Genomic DNA, 13,225 nt, shown 5'->3' with positions numbered 1-13,225 from the left:
AAAAAAAAAAAAACTCAAGCAAAGACTGACATGAAAACAAAAAAAACTCAAGCAAAAACTTTGATGTGTGGATGGGAATGTATTTTGATTTCAGTTCAATGATAGTGTGAGAGACATACATGTTCACATTTCTACAGGGCACCTCAAAAACATGTAAACACATCAGACATTGATGAATTTCTAGAAATTAGTCATATAATAAAATATTTTTTAATGAATTAGAATTAAAAAAAAAAAAAAACTATACCAATTTCTGACCTGCGATCTATGGGGGCAGATGGTGTAAAGGTCATCTGTTATTATGGTGGGTGGTTAACGTGGGTTTCATGTGGTCGTCACAATGACCAAGCACGTTTACATCCCCTTAGTATGTCAGCAGTGGCGTAGCTAGGAATTTGCCATCATTTATGGGCCCAGGGGGCTTGACCTCTTTGGGGGCCCTTGCATTGTTTTTACGAATATTTAATTAAAAAAAATAAATTCAAACACTTATTTGGGGGGGATTTTGCAATTCTACTCCCACCACCCTAGCTACGCCACTGTATGTCAAGTACCCTTAAGAATTGAGTGGACTCGATGGCACCTTAAAGATCTCGAAAACTGTCTTCACTAGGATTTAAACTCATGATTCCTCGGTTCAGAAGCAAAGCGCTTACCACTCTGCCTCCACGCCCCCCCCCCCCTAATAAAATCACAACTTCTTTTCAAATAATTGTTTCTACTGAGTCCACATCTAGCTCTTATGGGATAGGCTCCTGGCAGTCATTGTGCTGGCCACATAAGCTGAGGTTAGATTTTGGTTACAGGTAAAGGTGGGACCTTACTTCAATCTCCCGGCAGCCCTACACCTTCAGGAAACAAAAAACTTGGAACTGGTATTAACACGGAAGAGAAAGTACCGGTAGGAAAAACAAACTAATACATACAATAACATACGTATCAAATAAAGTAACAAAAGCAGTAACAAATTGTGCATACGTATTTTAGGATGCCCTGGGTTGTTTTTTTTTTAAACTATGAATTTGTTTGGTACATTAAGTACGATTCTGATTAAAATACAAATGTCATGTCTTTGTAATCTTTTAACAATCATGTATTAACTGTTGCAGAAGTGGTCGATGATTTCAATGTTTACATAAGATGCGCCCCTCTCCTCCTCCCCCCCCCCCCCCCGAAGCCCGCGCTATTATGATTCCATCACAAATTCGTGCTTTATTATATATCGACACACAAGAATGGTGACATTTCAACTACTGATGTTCTGTCTAGTCAAACATAACTTAAATCAAATAAAGGAGTTATCCTTCTTAGGTTGCCAGAGGAATCTTTTGTCGTGGAGGGGGAAAAGGAAAGGGAAAACTTATCTAGATCTAGTGAGTTTGATTTAGATGAAATGTATGCGTAATTGCGTATGGTACTTGAAAAGTTAAACAAAATGCATAGAACAATATTTTTATTTTTGCAAAGTAGAGTCTGGCGTATAACAGCATCCAGTTCTGTATCAACTCTTGAAAATCTGGGATGTTGATTTAACAACCGTCCATACAACACTGGAAAGAGAGAAGGAGAAAAAAAATGAGTTAGGTATACATATACACGTAAATACCAGTGGCATTGGTTTTCATACACTGAACCTATCCATTATGATAAGACAATTACGACCAGGCTTTTTTTTTTTTTTTTTTACAACAAAGCTCTGTTTGTTAAAGAGTTAGCACTTTTTTTCACCCACACCCCTTGCTAGGATCAAACTGAAACTTGTAACAATTATTTAATGTACCGAGCATAACATAAATCAATTTTTAAAAATTAATCCATTAATTAACGGTAATTATTCACCGAGGTATGAACCCGAGACACTCAAAGAAGGGAAATAACTTCTGCATTATTGAGAGATATTTTTAGTGCGGAGTTCTTTCCCTTAAACAAGCTTTGTTGGGGGTTTTTAAAAGGATTTTTAAAAATTATTGTTTTTAATATAGCTCAGTTGTACGGCGTGTTATGGAGTGTGTGTGTGCGTGTTTCTATGGTGACGGAGGGAAGAGGTTAGCGATTGGTTGTGAATGATGCAACATAGGCGGCGTTGTCGTCACTTTGTCTAAGTTTGGACAGACGACCCCAGAACGTGAGACTGAAGGGTTGTGTCATTGTAGTGTGTTAGATTTTGTTAAAGAATTATATTACTACTAACTACTGCAGTTGTTTCATCTCATCTCAACTTGATTTTGTTGATATTATAAATAAAGTGTTATTTAGTTTTGTTAAAAAAAAAAAGGAAGTTATTTAAGTTATTTGAAGTTTTATTAGTTAAGGTACATTACGCCTACAACGGTTTAGTTGTCTACCAGAAGTTTGGTGCTACTAGTCAACGACCGGTAACAACACGGCCATAATTCCGGTAGGCTTCACTATGTCGCAAATTCATAAAACGAGCGTCGAAAATCACGCGTATAACTTTAACCCAGTGATGCCCAACCTAATTCGACCCGCGGGCCATTTTTATTTCCGACACTCGTGTCGCGGGCCACATGAAAAACAAAAATTAGGCCTAAAAAACGATATTAACTTAAAACCCGTAGATCCTGTGCTTCATTAATTAATGGGATATTTGAAATGTATCTTTTTTTCCCCGCGTCAGAAGATGGCTTTATTTCTCTACTTAAAATATCAGCAAGATTAGGCTTCATTTCTCTACTTAGAATATGAGCAACATTGTAGCTAGCTTTACATCCGATTCATTTTCCTGTCTCTTTTTGGTAAATATTCCCATCAATCCTCCAATTTCTAGGCTTAGTTTAACAACCTTTTATTCGCGGCTAAAACCAAGAATGCCGTCATATTTGTTTCATAATGTCGTTTATATGTTGTTGTTTTATTTTAAATAGCCACACTTTCTTTATAAAACAAATATGTTGGCCTATTATCATGTTCCACAAAAAGTAGAGAACCGTGTCACTTTTCCTGATAGAAAACGTACATTCTTCACTCAGATATCTTTTTCATAAACGCACAAATGTTAAATGTCATGGAACTTATCATCAGGAGAAAAAATGTGGGCCCTAAGCCCCTAATAAAAGTAAAGATACATTTTTACAATTTTTTTTTTGGGAAAAAGGGGGGATTTTCTACACCTTGTGCCGACATTTCGGCGAGCCGGATGGACTCACGTCGCGGGCCGGATCTGGCCCGCGGGCCGTACTTTGGGCATCACTGCTTTAACCCATTGGAATGAGCTTTTTTCAGCAAAGTCGTAAAAAAAATGTGTAAAAGACAACCGCCACCGGCTTCGTCATAACTTCGCCAAGTCGTCGCGAAGTGGGCGGCTTCTGTCCGTTTAAGACAGCGGTTCTCAACCTTTTAAGCCAGGCGACCCCTTTTTACAATCCCCCACTCTGCCGCGACCCGCCTCCACACACACACATACAGGAATAGAAGAATAGACAAAAACAATCCATATTTTCGATGGTCTTAGGCGACCCCTGAAAAATCGTCATTCGACCCCCAAGGGAGTCGCGACTCAGAGGTTGAGAACCCCTGGTTTAAGACAAGAACCGAACGGTAGAAAAACTCGTCTGTTCCTTACTCTGTCAGGATGTGACTTCACCTTCACATATCCCTTAGTCTGGTGGACCTTTGGGGCACCACGCAAGATTTATCGACCGTCTTTCTCCATTCCTCCTCTGTCTTTTGCCTTGGATAGAGCCTCTTTCAGTGGCAGGCCCGTCCATTCTTTGATGTCTGCCCACATCGCTTTCTCGTTGACTAAGTAACGTGAAATAGATCATGATCTATCCGCGTCGTCACTCAAGAAACTTCTCTGTATGTTGGTTCTGTTCTATCTATGAGAGGAATGCTCTTGCTGATTTGTTTGTTTTTTTCAATTAAGAAAAGAGTTTGTGTAACAAAAACAAATTTCCAATAAAGATTAATAAAAACCCTTTTAGCCCGAAGCTCCTTGAGATATGGGGGGAGGGGAAGTCGTGGAGCCGTACAGCTAAATTTCTTGTCAGGGCACTACAGGAGCAGGAGCGGCCTTAGGCGTATGCAAACAGGGCAGCCGCATAGGGCCGTCTGATTGGTGGGGACCTCGCACAGGACTCAACAATTTTTTAAAGAGAAGAAATAGCAACAAATTTTGCATTTATTTTTTCGCTGTTTACTTTTTTATATTTTTATAATTCATTTGGGGCCGCAAAATTCACTTCGCTTTGGGTCTCAAATTGTCTGTTAGGCTGGACCTAGGGACTACTATAATTATAAAACAAAAGAAACGATTTTTGTACCCCCGCGGCCTTTGCGGTGTTGGATAATCTATGGTACTTAATATCCCCGCTTCCTCCTTGCCTTGTTATCGACACCGTCAGACACCATATTGGTACGTGACCACAATCAGATAAGTGTAACTATATCACAAAATGTTGTGCTTTTTTAAATAGTAGGCCTATTGTGGCGCCTGACAAAAAAAAAATCCGTAAATAGAAAAAGTTGGTTAATATAAATACGAACTAGCTCTAAATTATCTCATGCAAGTGCTTTTATGGTGCTTTACTGCGAGTTTCTTTATTTTTATGACTTCTCAAGAAGGCTTTTACCTTTTATCAGTGGCGTAGCTAGGAATTTGCCATCATTTATGGGGGAACGGGGAGCTTGACCTCTTTGGGGGCCCCTGCATTTAGCGTAATATTTAATATTTAATGTAAAAAAAACTATTTCGAATACTCATTTGGGGGACCCCTCAGTTGGGGGCACGGGGGATTTTCAAATTCTCTTCTCCCTCCCCCCACCCTAGATACGCCCCTGCCTTTTATTGTGCTGACTGCCACAACAAAATGGAGACACTTATAATGTAGTACAAAAAGCTATAAATAAAACATTCGCAGTACCTAAGTAGAGCTGGACACCAACTAGGCCAACGGTTCTCAACCTTTTAAGCTCGGCGACCCCTTTTTACAACCCCCACTCTGCCACGACCCCTCCCCCACGCACCCACACAGCAATAGAAGAATCCATTTTTTCGATGGACCCACAGGTTGAGAACCCCTGAACTAGGCGGCCTTAGGGGGCAATCCCTTCAGGCCCTGCGCCTTAGGGCGGGGAGGGGGGGGGAGCGATAAAGAGAACCTTGGTCCTGATTCGACACCTGCCCAGGGCCCCGCGCACTACTAAGGGCCGCCTCTGACTCAAAACACTACCAACGAGAGAAACGATAAAATATCCGCTTTGATTTATAGTTTGACATATAGCGCTACTTTCAAGCTTACAGCATGTTCAGAGCGCTATGGTCCAATCTCATTTGTCGACCAGTGTTGGGGGGGGGGGGGGGGGAGTATCTGGGAGAAGGTTTTCCGTGCTGCTTTTAGGCGCTCAGTACACGAGTCAGGTGTCGAACCTCGAGTCCCCTTCATAGGTAGCAAAGCTAATTTAAAGCCTACTTAGCCTCTCGACCACGCTTCCCACATTAATGAACAAACACCAGCGGCTTTTGAATTAGAACGTGACGATTGATTAAAATTGGACGTAATTTTCTGTTTCATTCTAGGATTGAAATTAGTGCGTGCTTTGATTATGGACACGCAGGGCCGGCCTTAGGCCACTGCAACCTATGCGGCCTCAGTGGGCCCCGCACTTTCATAGGCCCCGCGCTGATTTTAGGTGTAAATTATTAAAATAAACCATTTTAACTTATTATTAAAGAATTACTGCGGCCTCCTGATTTTACAGGAGCTCCTGGAAATCTCCTGAAATTGCAAAATATATGAAAAAGTCATGAAAAGCTCCTGAAATTATTAAACTCTTCTGAAAAATCATACAAATCTACTTAAAAACCGACAAAATTTTCATTCTAGGGTGTCATTCAATATGGAAAACGCCAATTCTACTCGCGATTTAAAAAAAAAGTGGCATTGCCAGCTTTCATTTAATAAAAATGTAATAATAAGGCAAATTTTAACCAAAACAAGAAGTTCAAATACTTAATTTACTTTAATAGTCACTGGCATATAAATATAGATCTAAATCTATCTCGATCTCTTAAAAAAATATCGAGATATTTTGCGAGTCGATAGTAAATCTAAAAGGCAGGTCTGAATGTTTATCGGCTTTTTGTTGGAAAACTACCTTCTACTGTAGATGGCTCGTAAAGTTTTACCGTGATTTTGTACTTAGTAAAGTATGAATAAAACGCAAAGACGAATTTATTTTCTAATACAAAATCCTTAGTTTTCACTTATTATCTTTATCCCTATCCAGATTGGGCCCCGCGCAATACGTTTCGAATAGGGCCCCGCAATCTGTAGGGCCGGCCCTGTCCAGGACACGGAGAAGGCTGTACGCCACTGTTTACTTACGAAAACGATTTGGACAAAAAAATATTCTCAAATATGTATGCAAATCATATTAATGTAAATCAACCAGTGTCTATCTAGTTAGATACAAGCTCTTACCAATATGATCCAAACGATGATCCATGGGAAGAAGAAGAATGTGATGATGCAGTGTAGCACGTGATTCACTCCACGTCTGCTCAGTGTTTTGGCGGGAAAAAAAAGAAAACCCATTAAATAATTAAAAAAAAAAAAAAATAAAGCCATATTATGTGTGCTAGAATTTAACAAAATGATAACGAGAAATGGAAATCCTACAGCAGACGACATGACTCGGTTCTTGTATAATTGTCAAACAGACAGAGACCTTATCTTCATTAATACTAGACTATTTTTCTATTATAACAATATACAGAATTACAAATGTAGCCCTAACAGAGCTAATAGTTCTACCCAAAACGCCAAGGCACGTGACAATCTTGTCACGCATGTTAATCAATAACTTAAACTCTGCTAAGTCGTTGGTTTTCCTGGCTGATTAAGGCAACCCATTCCATTCTCTAATGGCACTAGGGAAGAAGGAGCACTTGTACGAATTTGTTCTAGCGAATGAGAAATTCGGCCATACTAAAACTCAAGAGAAAAATCAAGACAAGATGGTAACAAATAGGTCGCTTACCTTTCTTGTACTATAACAGTCTGTGTGGATGGGGCTCCGCCTCCTACCACTATGACATTATTGTTGGACTAGATAACAAAAGAGAAAAAAATAATAAATCTTTATTAGTTGATTATCAATTACATTTTTCTTTGTTTAAACTAGTCGCTGCCACATCTTATTTTCAGTGAAATAGGTAATATCTGGGGTTTTAATGTCAAAGACCCTAAACTACAATAGTGTCACTGATATTTTGTTTCACGCTCCACCCCCCTCCCCCCCCCCCCCGCCAAACTTTTACTTATTGCAGTTGGCAGTACTTTTTGAATGAAGGACATTAAAAGTAAGAAAGCGTGAAAAGAAGAGAGTGGGGTGGGGGTGGGAGAGAACGAGTGTGTGTGTGTGTGTGTGAGCTTGGGATGAGGGAACATTTCTGTCACGAGACAGTTAAGGTTTGCTACTTTGTTTCTTCCTACACGTTTCCCGCTCCTCCATTCATTCATTTTTCTTGAAGGCTTTTACAAAAAGATTGTCTCCTCTCTTTGTCTCTTCTCTTTCTCCTCTCTTTGTCTCTTCTCTTTCTCCTCTCTTTGTCTCTTCTCTTTCTCCTCTCTTTGTCTCTTCTCTTTCTCCTCTCGTTGTCTCTTCTCTTTCTCCTCTCTTTGTCTCTTCTCTTTCTCCTCTCTTTGTCTCTTCTCTTTCTCCTCTCTTTGTCTCTTCTCTTTCTACTCTCTTTGTCTCTTCTCTTTCTCCTCTCTTTGTCTCTTCTCTTTCTACTCTCTTTTTGTCTCCTCTCTTTGTCTCTTCTCTTTCTACTCTCTTTTTGTCTCCTCTCTTTGTCTCTTCTCTTTTTGTCTCCTCTCTTTGTCTCTTCTCTTTTTGTCTCCTCTCTTTGTCTCTTCTCTTTCTCCTCTCTTTTTGTCTCCTCTCTTTGTCTCTTCTCTTTCTCCTCTCTTTTTGTCTCCTCTCTTTGTCTCTTCTCTTTCTCCTCTCTTTTTGTCTCCTCTCTTTGTCTCTTAACTTTATCCTCTCTTTTTGTATCCTCTCTTTCTCCTCTCTTTTTGTCTCCTCTTTTTGTCTCCTCTCTTTCTGTCTCTCCTTTCTTTCTCTCCCCTCTCTGTCTCCACCACCTCTCTCCCTCAACTAAATCTGAAATGTTAAAAAAAAAGCTTAAAATCTCACCGTAGACTGTTGCATATTTTGTTGCATAGGAGCTGGCGGGTAGTAGGGCTGTGGCGGAGGGTAGTATCCCTGAGGTGGTGGGTAGCCGGCCTGTGGGGGAGGATAGCCAGCCTGGGGTGGAGGGTAGCCACCTTGAGGAGGGGGGTAGCCAGCCTGAGGAGGCGGCGATGCTGCGTACGGAGGTGGGTTGCTCATGGTGTCCTGCTAGAATCTGTGGATAAAAGGAATGTGTATATTAACAAAATAATGATGTTATAAATGAAGCGAACGCGTAAATGTAATAATGTTATGTCCTGCGCATACGTGACCTTTCGGTTTGTGTCTAATGTAAGAGGCGTGCGAAATCATGAATAGCTATTAAATGTAGGCCTCTCTCACACATTAAATGTATGGCACGACACTCGAGAGACATTCCATCGTTGACGTCTGATAGACGGATAAAAGGACATTGTCGTCGATCTTTTAATACTCAAAAGCACGTTTTTAATCGATTTTGTTGAATCGGCATCAATTCTATATAGATATATATGTTTATTTATTTAATATGGGTTATAATTTCATATTTACTTGATCAAAATTCAGGTCTTGACCTATAGCTACAATGCAAATACAACATAGTTTTTGGCCCTTCAAGAAAGATCGTCTTTGCGCCCCCTTTGTCAAGAGACTGAGAAGCGCGGCGTCAAAGTAAAAAGAAAAACAAACTATATTTCTAGTGGCTCGAATTCCAAGATTGTCGGGACTAGAGGCGAGGCCGACGGCCGAGCACACCGGGGAAACTGCTTATATGTTTTGTCTAAGTTTTGCAACTGCCGTTCAGTGCGATGAACAAAGTTCTAAGCCACGCCAACGGGAAATTTGCTTCTGCTACCCTGAAAGCCAAGTTGTCTCTGCTAACGACTGTTTCCACCCAGGCACCAAATTCAGGCTTGGTAGCGTAACCCAGGCATTATAGCTAATGTCAAGTTTATAACTACTTCTATTGCAGTATTCACATAGTGTTTTTTATGTTAGCTTATATGTACTTTATTTTTCCAATCTCGTGTTCACTTTTGGCAAAATAAATTAGTGCAAAATATAAATACAAAAAAATTATAAATACAAAATTGTAACAATGTATCATTAGCAACTAGGGCGTAAGGCGTAAGACGCCATGGACAGTAACTATTAAAGGCCACAGGGGCTTCTGATTTTTTTTTTTTATTACTTTAAAGAAGAATTGCAATGATCGAACATCATGACACTTTATTGTATAAAGTGTTTATTGGATTAGGTGCGGTGACGCTAGCATCTCCCACTTGAAACAATGCATTCAATCAATGTTTTCAAAACTGTTTCATTCGCACATTCTGAGTATTTAGCGGAACACTTTTGCTTGTCTTTTTTTTTTTTTTTTTTTTTTTTAGAGAGATAAATTCAAAACTGTTTCATTCGCACATTCTGAGTATTTAGCGGAACACTTTTGTTTGTCTTTTTTTTTTTTTTTTTTTTAGAGAGATAAATTCAAAACTGTTTCATTCGCACATTCTGAGTATTTAGCGGAACACTTTTGCTTGTCTTTTTTTTTTTTTTTTTTTTTTAGAGAGATAAATTCAAAACTGTTTCATTCGCACATTCTGAGTATTTAGCGGAACACTTTTGCTTGTCTTTTTTTTTTTTTTTTTTTTTTTAGAGAGATAAATTCAAAACTGTTTCATTCGCACATTCTGAGTATTTAGCGGAACACTTTTGCTTGTCTTTTTTTTTTTTTTTTTTTTTTTTTAGAGAGATAAATTCAAAACTGTTTCATTCGCACATTCTGAGTATTTAGCGGAACACTTTTGCTTGTCTTTTTTTTTTTTTTTTTTTTTTTTTAGAGAGATAAATTCAAAACTGTTTCATTCGCACATTCTGAGTATTTAGCGGAACAATTTTGCTTGTTTTTTTTTTTTTTTTTTTTTTAGAGAGATAAATTCAAAACTGTTTCATTCGCACATTCTGAGTATTTAGCGGAACAATTTTGCTTGTTTTTTTTTTTTTTTTTTTTTTTTTTAGAGAGATAAATTCAAAACTGTTTCATTCGCACATTCTGAGTATTTAGCGGAACACTTTTGCTTGTCTTTTTTTTTTTTTTTTTTTTTTTAGAGAGATAAATTCAAAACTGTTTCATTCGCACATTCTGAGTATTTAGCGGAACACTTTTGCTTGTCTTTTTTTTTTTTTTTTTTTTTTAGAGAGATAAATTCAAAACTGTTTCATTCGCACATTCTGAGTATTTAGCGGAACACTTTTGCTTGTCTTTTTTTTTTTTTTTTAGAGAGATAAATTCAAAACTGTTTCATTCGCACATTCTGAGTATTTAGCGGAACACTTTTGCTTGTTTTTTTTTTTTTTTTTTTTTAGAGAGATAAATTCAAAACTTTTTCATTCGCACATTCTGAGTATTTAGCGGAACACTTTTGCTTGTTTTTTTTTTTTTTTTTTTTTTAGAGAGATAAATTCAAAACTGTTTCATTCGCACATTCTGAGTATTTAGCGGAACACTTTTGCTTGTCTTTTTTTTTTTTTTTTTTTTTTTTTAGAGAGATAAATTCAAAACTGTTTCATTCGCACATTCTGAGTATTTAGCGGAACACTTTTGCTTGTCTTTTTTTTTTTTTTTTTTTTTTTTTAGAGAGATAAATTCAAAACTGTTTCATTCGCACATTCTGAGTATTTAGCGGAACACTTTTGCTTGTCTTTTTTTTTTTTTTTTTTTTAGAGAGATAAATTCAAAACTGTTTCATTCGCACATTCTGAGTATTTAGCGGAACACTTTTGCTTGTCTTTTTTTTTTTTTTTTTAAGAGAGATAAATTCCAAACTGTTTCATTCGCACATTCTGAGTATTTAGCGGAACACTTTTGCTTGTTTTTTTTTTTTTTTTTTTTTAGAGAGATAAATTCAAAACTGTTTCATTCGCACATTCTGAGTATTTAGCGGAACAATTTTGCTTGTCACACAGTTTTCTACTAGTTAAATATTCCAGTAGTTCGTGGAACACCTATTTCAGGCCTCGCGGAACACTAGGGTTCCGCAAAACACAGTTGGGGAAACACTGTATTAAATACATACAAGACGACAGGGGCGTGGTGGTTGAGTAAGGTACCGGGTTCGAATCTCGGTGAAGATTTTTAATTTCGGAAGTTTTAGGGCAACTTGAGTCCAAGCAACTCTATAATGTACACGTGAGGGGAAGAAGAGGAAACCGTGCCTCATATTCTGTTTGACTGCCCCAGACTTGCTGATCTCCGCCTCGACAGGTCTGGGAAACCAAAAATTCTCGACCTGTATGGGTGACATTTATGCACTACGCAAGACAGCAGGGTTTCTGTCCAGGGCTTTTGCAAGAGAGGATTTAAGCCTCTCAAGCCCTCACTCCAATGGAGTTTGACGATGATGATGATGATGATGATGATGATGATAATGATGATGATGATGGGTACATGACATTACTTAAGGAGAAAGTAAAGTGGGTTGATCGTTGTGCTGGCCACGTGATACCCTCGTTAACAGTTGGCCATAGAAAACAGTTAACTTATATGCCCTATATCTGAAAGGACCAGGATAACGTATACTTTTTTTTTAAAAATAAATTGTATTTGTTTATTGTCACATTCAACTTTCAGTTTCGTTTGGGATAAGAAGCACAGTCATAATTTTGAACCCGTGCTCACGGGTAGCTTGCCGTGTTATTAATGAATTTATTGTTCATGTGACCTATATAGCTGATTTGGGCTATAAAATCAATGAATGCCTGAGAGAGAGGGGGGTCTAATGAACGTTTCGTATGTAGGTCTATTATAAAGTAAAAAGTAAAGTAAAGTTTTCCCTTTCAGACCTTGTGGTCTATAGGGCAGATGATGTAAAGGTCATCTGTTTCTGTGGTCTACGGTTAACAAGGGTGTCATGTGGCCAGCACAACAACCAACCGCCTTTACTTTTCCCCAACTAATGTCAGGTACCCATTAGAGCTGGGTGGACTCAGAGGCGCCCGAAGATCCCGAAATTAAAGATCCCAGTCCTCACCAGGATTAGAACCCCGGTCCCCGGTTCGGAAGCCAAGCGCTTAACCGCTCAGCCACCGCGCCTCCAAAGGTCTATTATAATTATAATAATTTGTACAAATACTCCTTCTTCCCTAGTGCTATTAGAGCATGGAATGGGTTGCCTGAGCTAACCAGGAAAACCAGTGACTTGGCAGAATTTAAGTCATTGGTTAATATGCATGACTAAATGCATGACTAAATGCATGACGCGTAGGAAGTAACGTCTGTATTATATAAGATAAGATAAACTGATTATGATTCCATAAGTGTTCATTAGGCTGCTGAGAGGAATTGATCCGAGATGTACTTAGGGTGCATTTTTTTTTTGTCAATGTTTTACTCTGACAAGACTGACGACATACATTCTAAGTTTTAAATATGAAAATATATTCTGACATGTTTTTTATGGGACTCTTGGCTTCCTAACTTGGATTCCCAGGTTCAAATCTCGGCGAAGACAGGAATTTTGAATCTCTAATGGGAACCTGACTTTAGTTGGGGAATGTTAAGGCGGCAGCTCGTTGTGCTGGCCACATGACACCCTGCTCGTTAACCGTTGGCCAAAGAAACAGATGACTTTAACATCATCTGCCCCATAAGTCTGAGGGACTTCACTCCCACTTTTGTCTGTTATTTAACAAATCACTTACTATCACCCCTCCCCCTATGTCCAGGGAAGTCGAGCGCACCACGCCCCAATACTAGTGACCATCTCTCACATCTTCTGTCCAAGCGAGGGGGGAGGGGGGGGTGTTAGAGCTTTTGTGAACTGCCGCCCGGCCGTGCGTGTCGTTCGGTCGTCTCTATGGGTCCCGAGATCATACCCTGCCCGATGCCACCCCGACCTCCGTCGGCCTCCGGGAGATTAGACTAGGAAGTAGATTATCTTCAACACTGAAGGAACATCCGAAACACGAAAAACTGTTTATTTTATTAAAAAGTTTCACTTTTGGATATTTTTTTTTTTCTTAAACATTTGCGAATCAAAACCTGTTC

The 13,225-nt window shown here is 38.9% G+C and overlaps 1 protein-coding gene across 3 annotated transcripts in view; it reads right to left on the bottom strand.

Moving 5' to 3' along the window:
* Window positions 1-59: 59 nt before the first annotated feature.
* Window positions 60-13,225, bottom strand: part of LOC106050765 (rhodopsin-like) — a 34,438-nt gene continuing 21,272 nt past the window's right edge. For all 3 annotated transcript variants that reach the window (XM_013205798.2, XM_013205799.2, XM_056012092.1), the window contains exons 2-5: window positions 8,164-8,374; window positions 7,003-7,070; window positions 6,444-6,519; window positions 60-1,550 (exon numbers count right to left, since the gene is read on the bottom strand). In XM_013205798.2, the coding sequence (XP_013061252.1) occupies window positions 1,530-1,550; window positions 6,444-6,519; window positions 7,003-7,070; window positions 8,164-8,358 (360 nt within the window). In that variant the 5' untranslated portion in view covers window positions 8,359-8,374 and the 3' untranslated portion in view covers window positions 60-1,529. The remainder of the gene's footprint in view (window positions 1,551-6,443; window positions 6,520-7,002; window positions 7,071-8,163; window positions 8,375-13,225) is intronic.

The sequence above is a fragment of the Biomphalaria glabrata genome, chromosome 15, assembly GCF_947242115.1.
Source record: "Biomphalaria glabrata chromosome 15, xgBioGlab47.1, whole genome shotgun sequence".
NCBI classification, from domain to species: Eukaryota; Metazoa; Mollusca; class Gastropoda; family Planorbidae; genus Biomphalaria; species Biomphalaria glabrata.
This window is presented reverse-complemented; position numbering and strand designations above follow the sequence as displayed.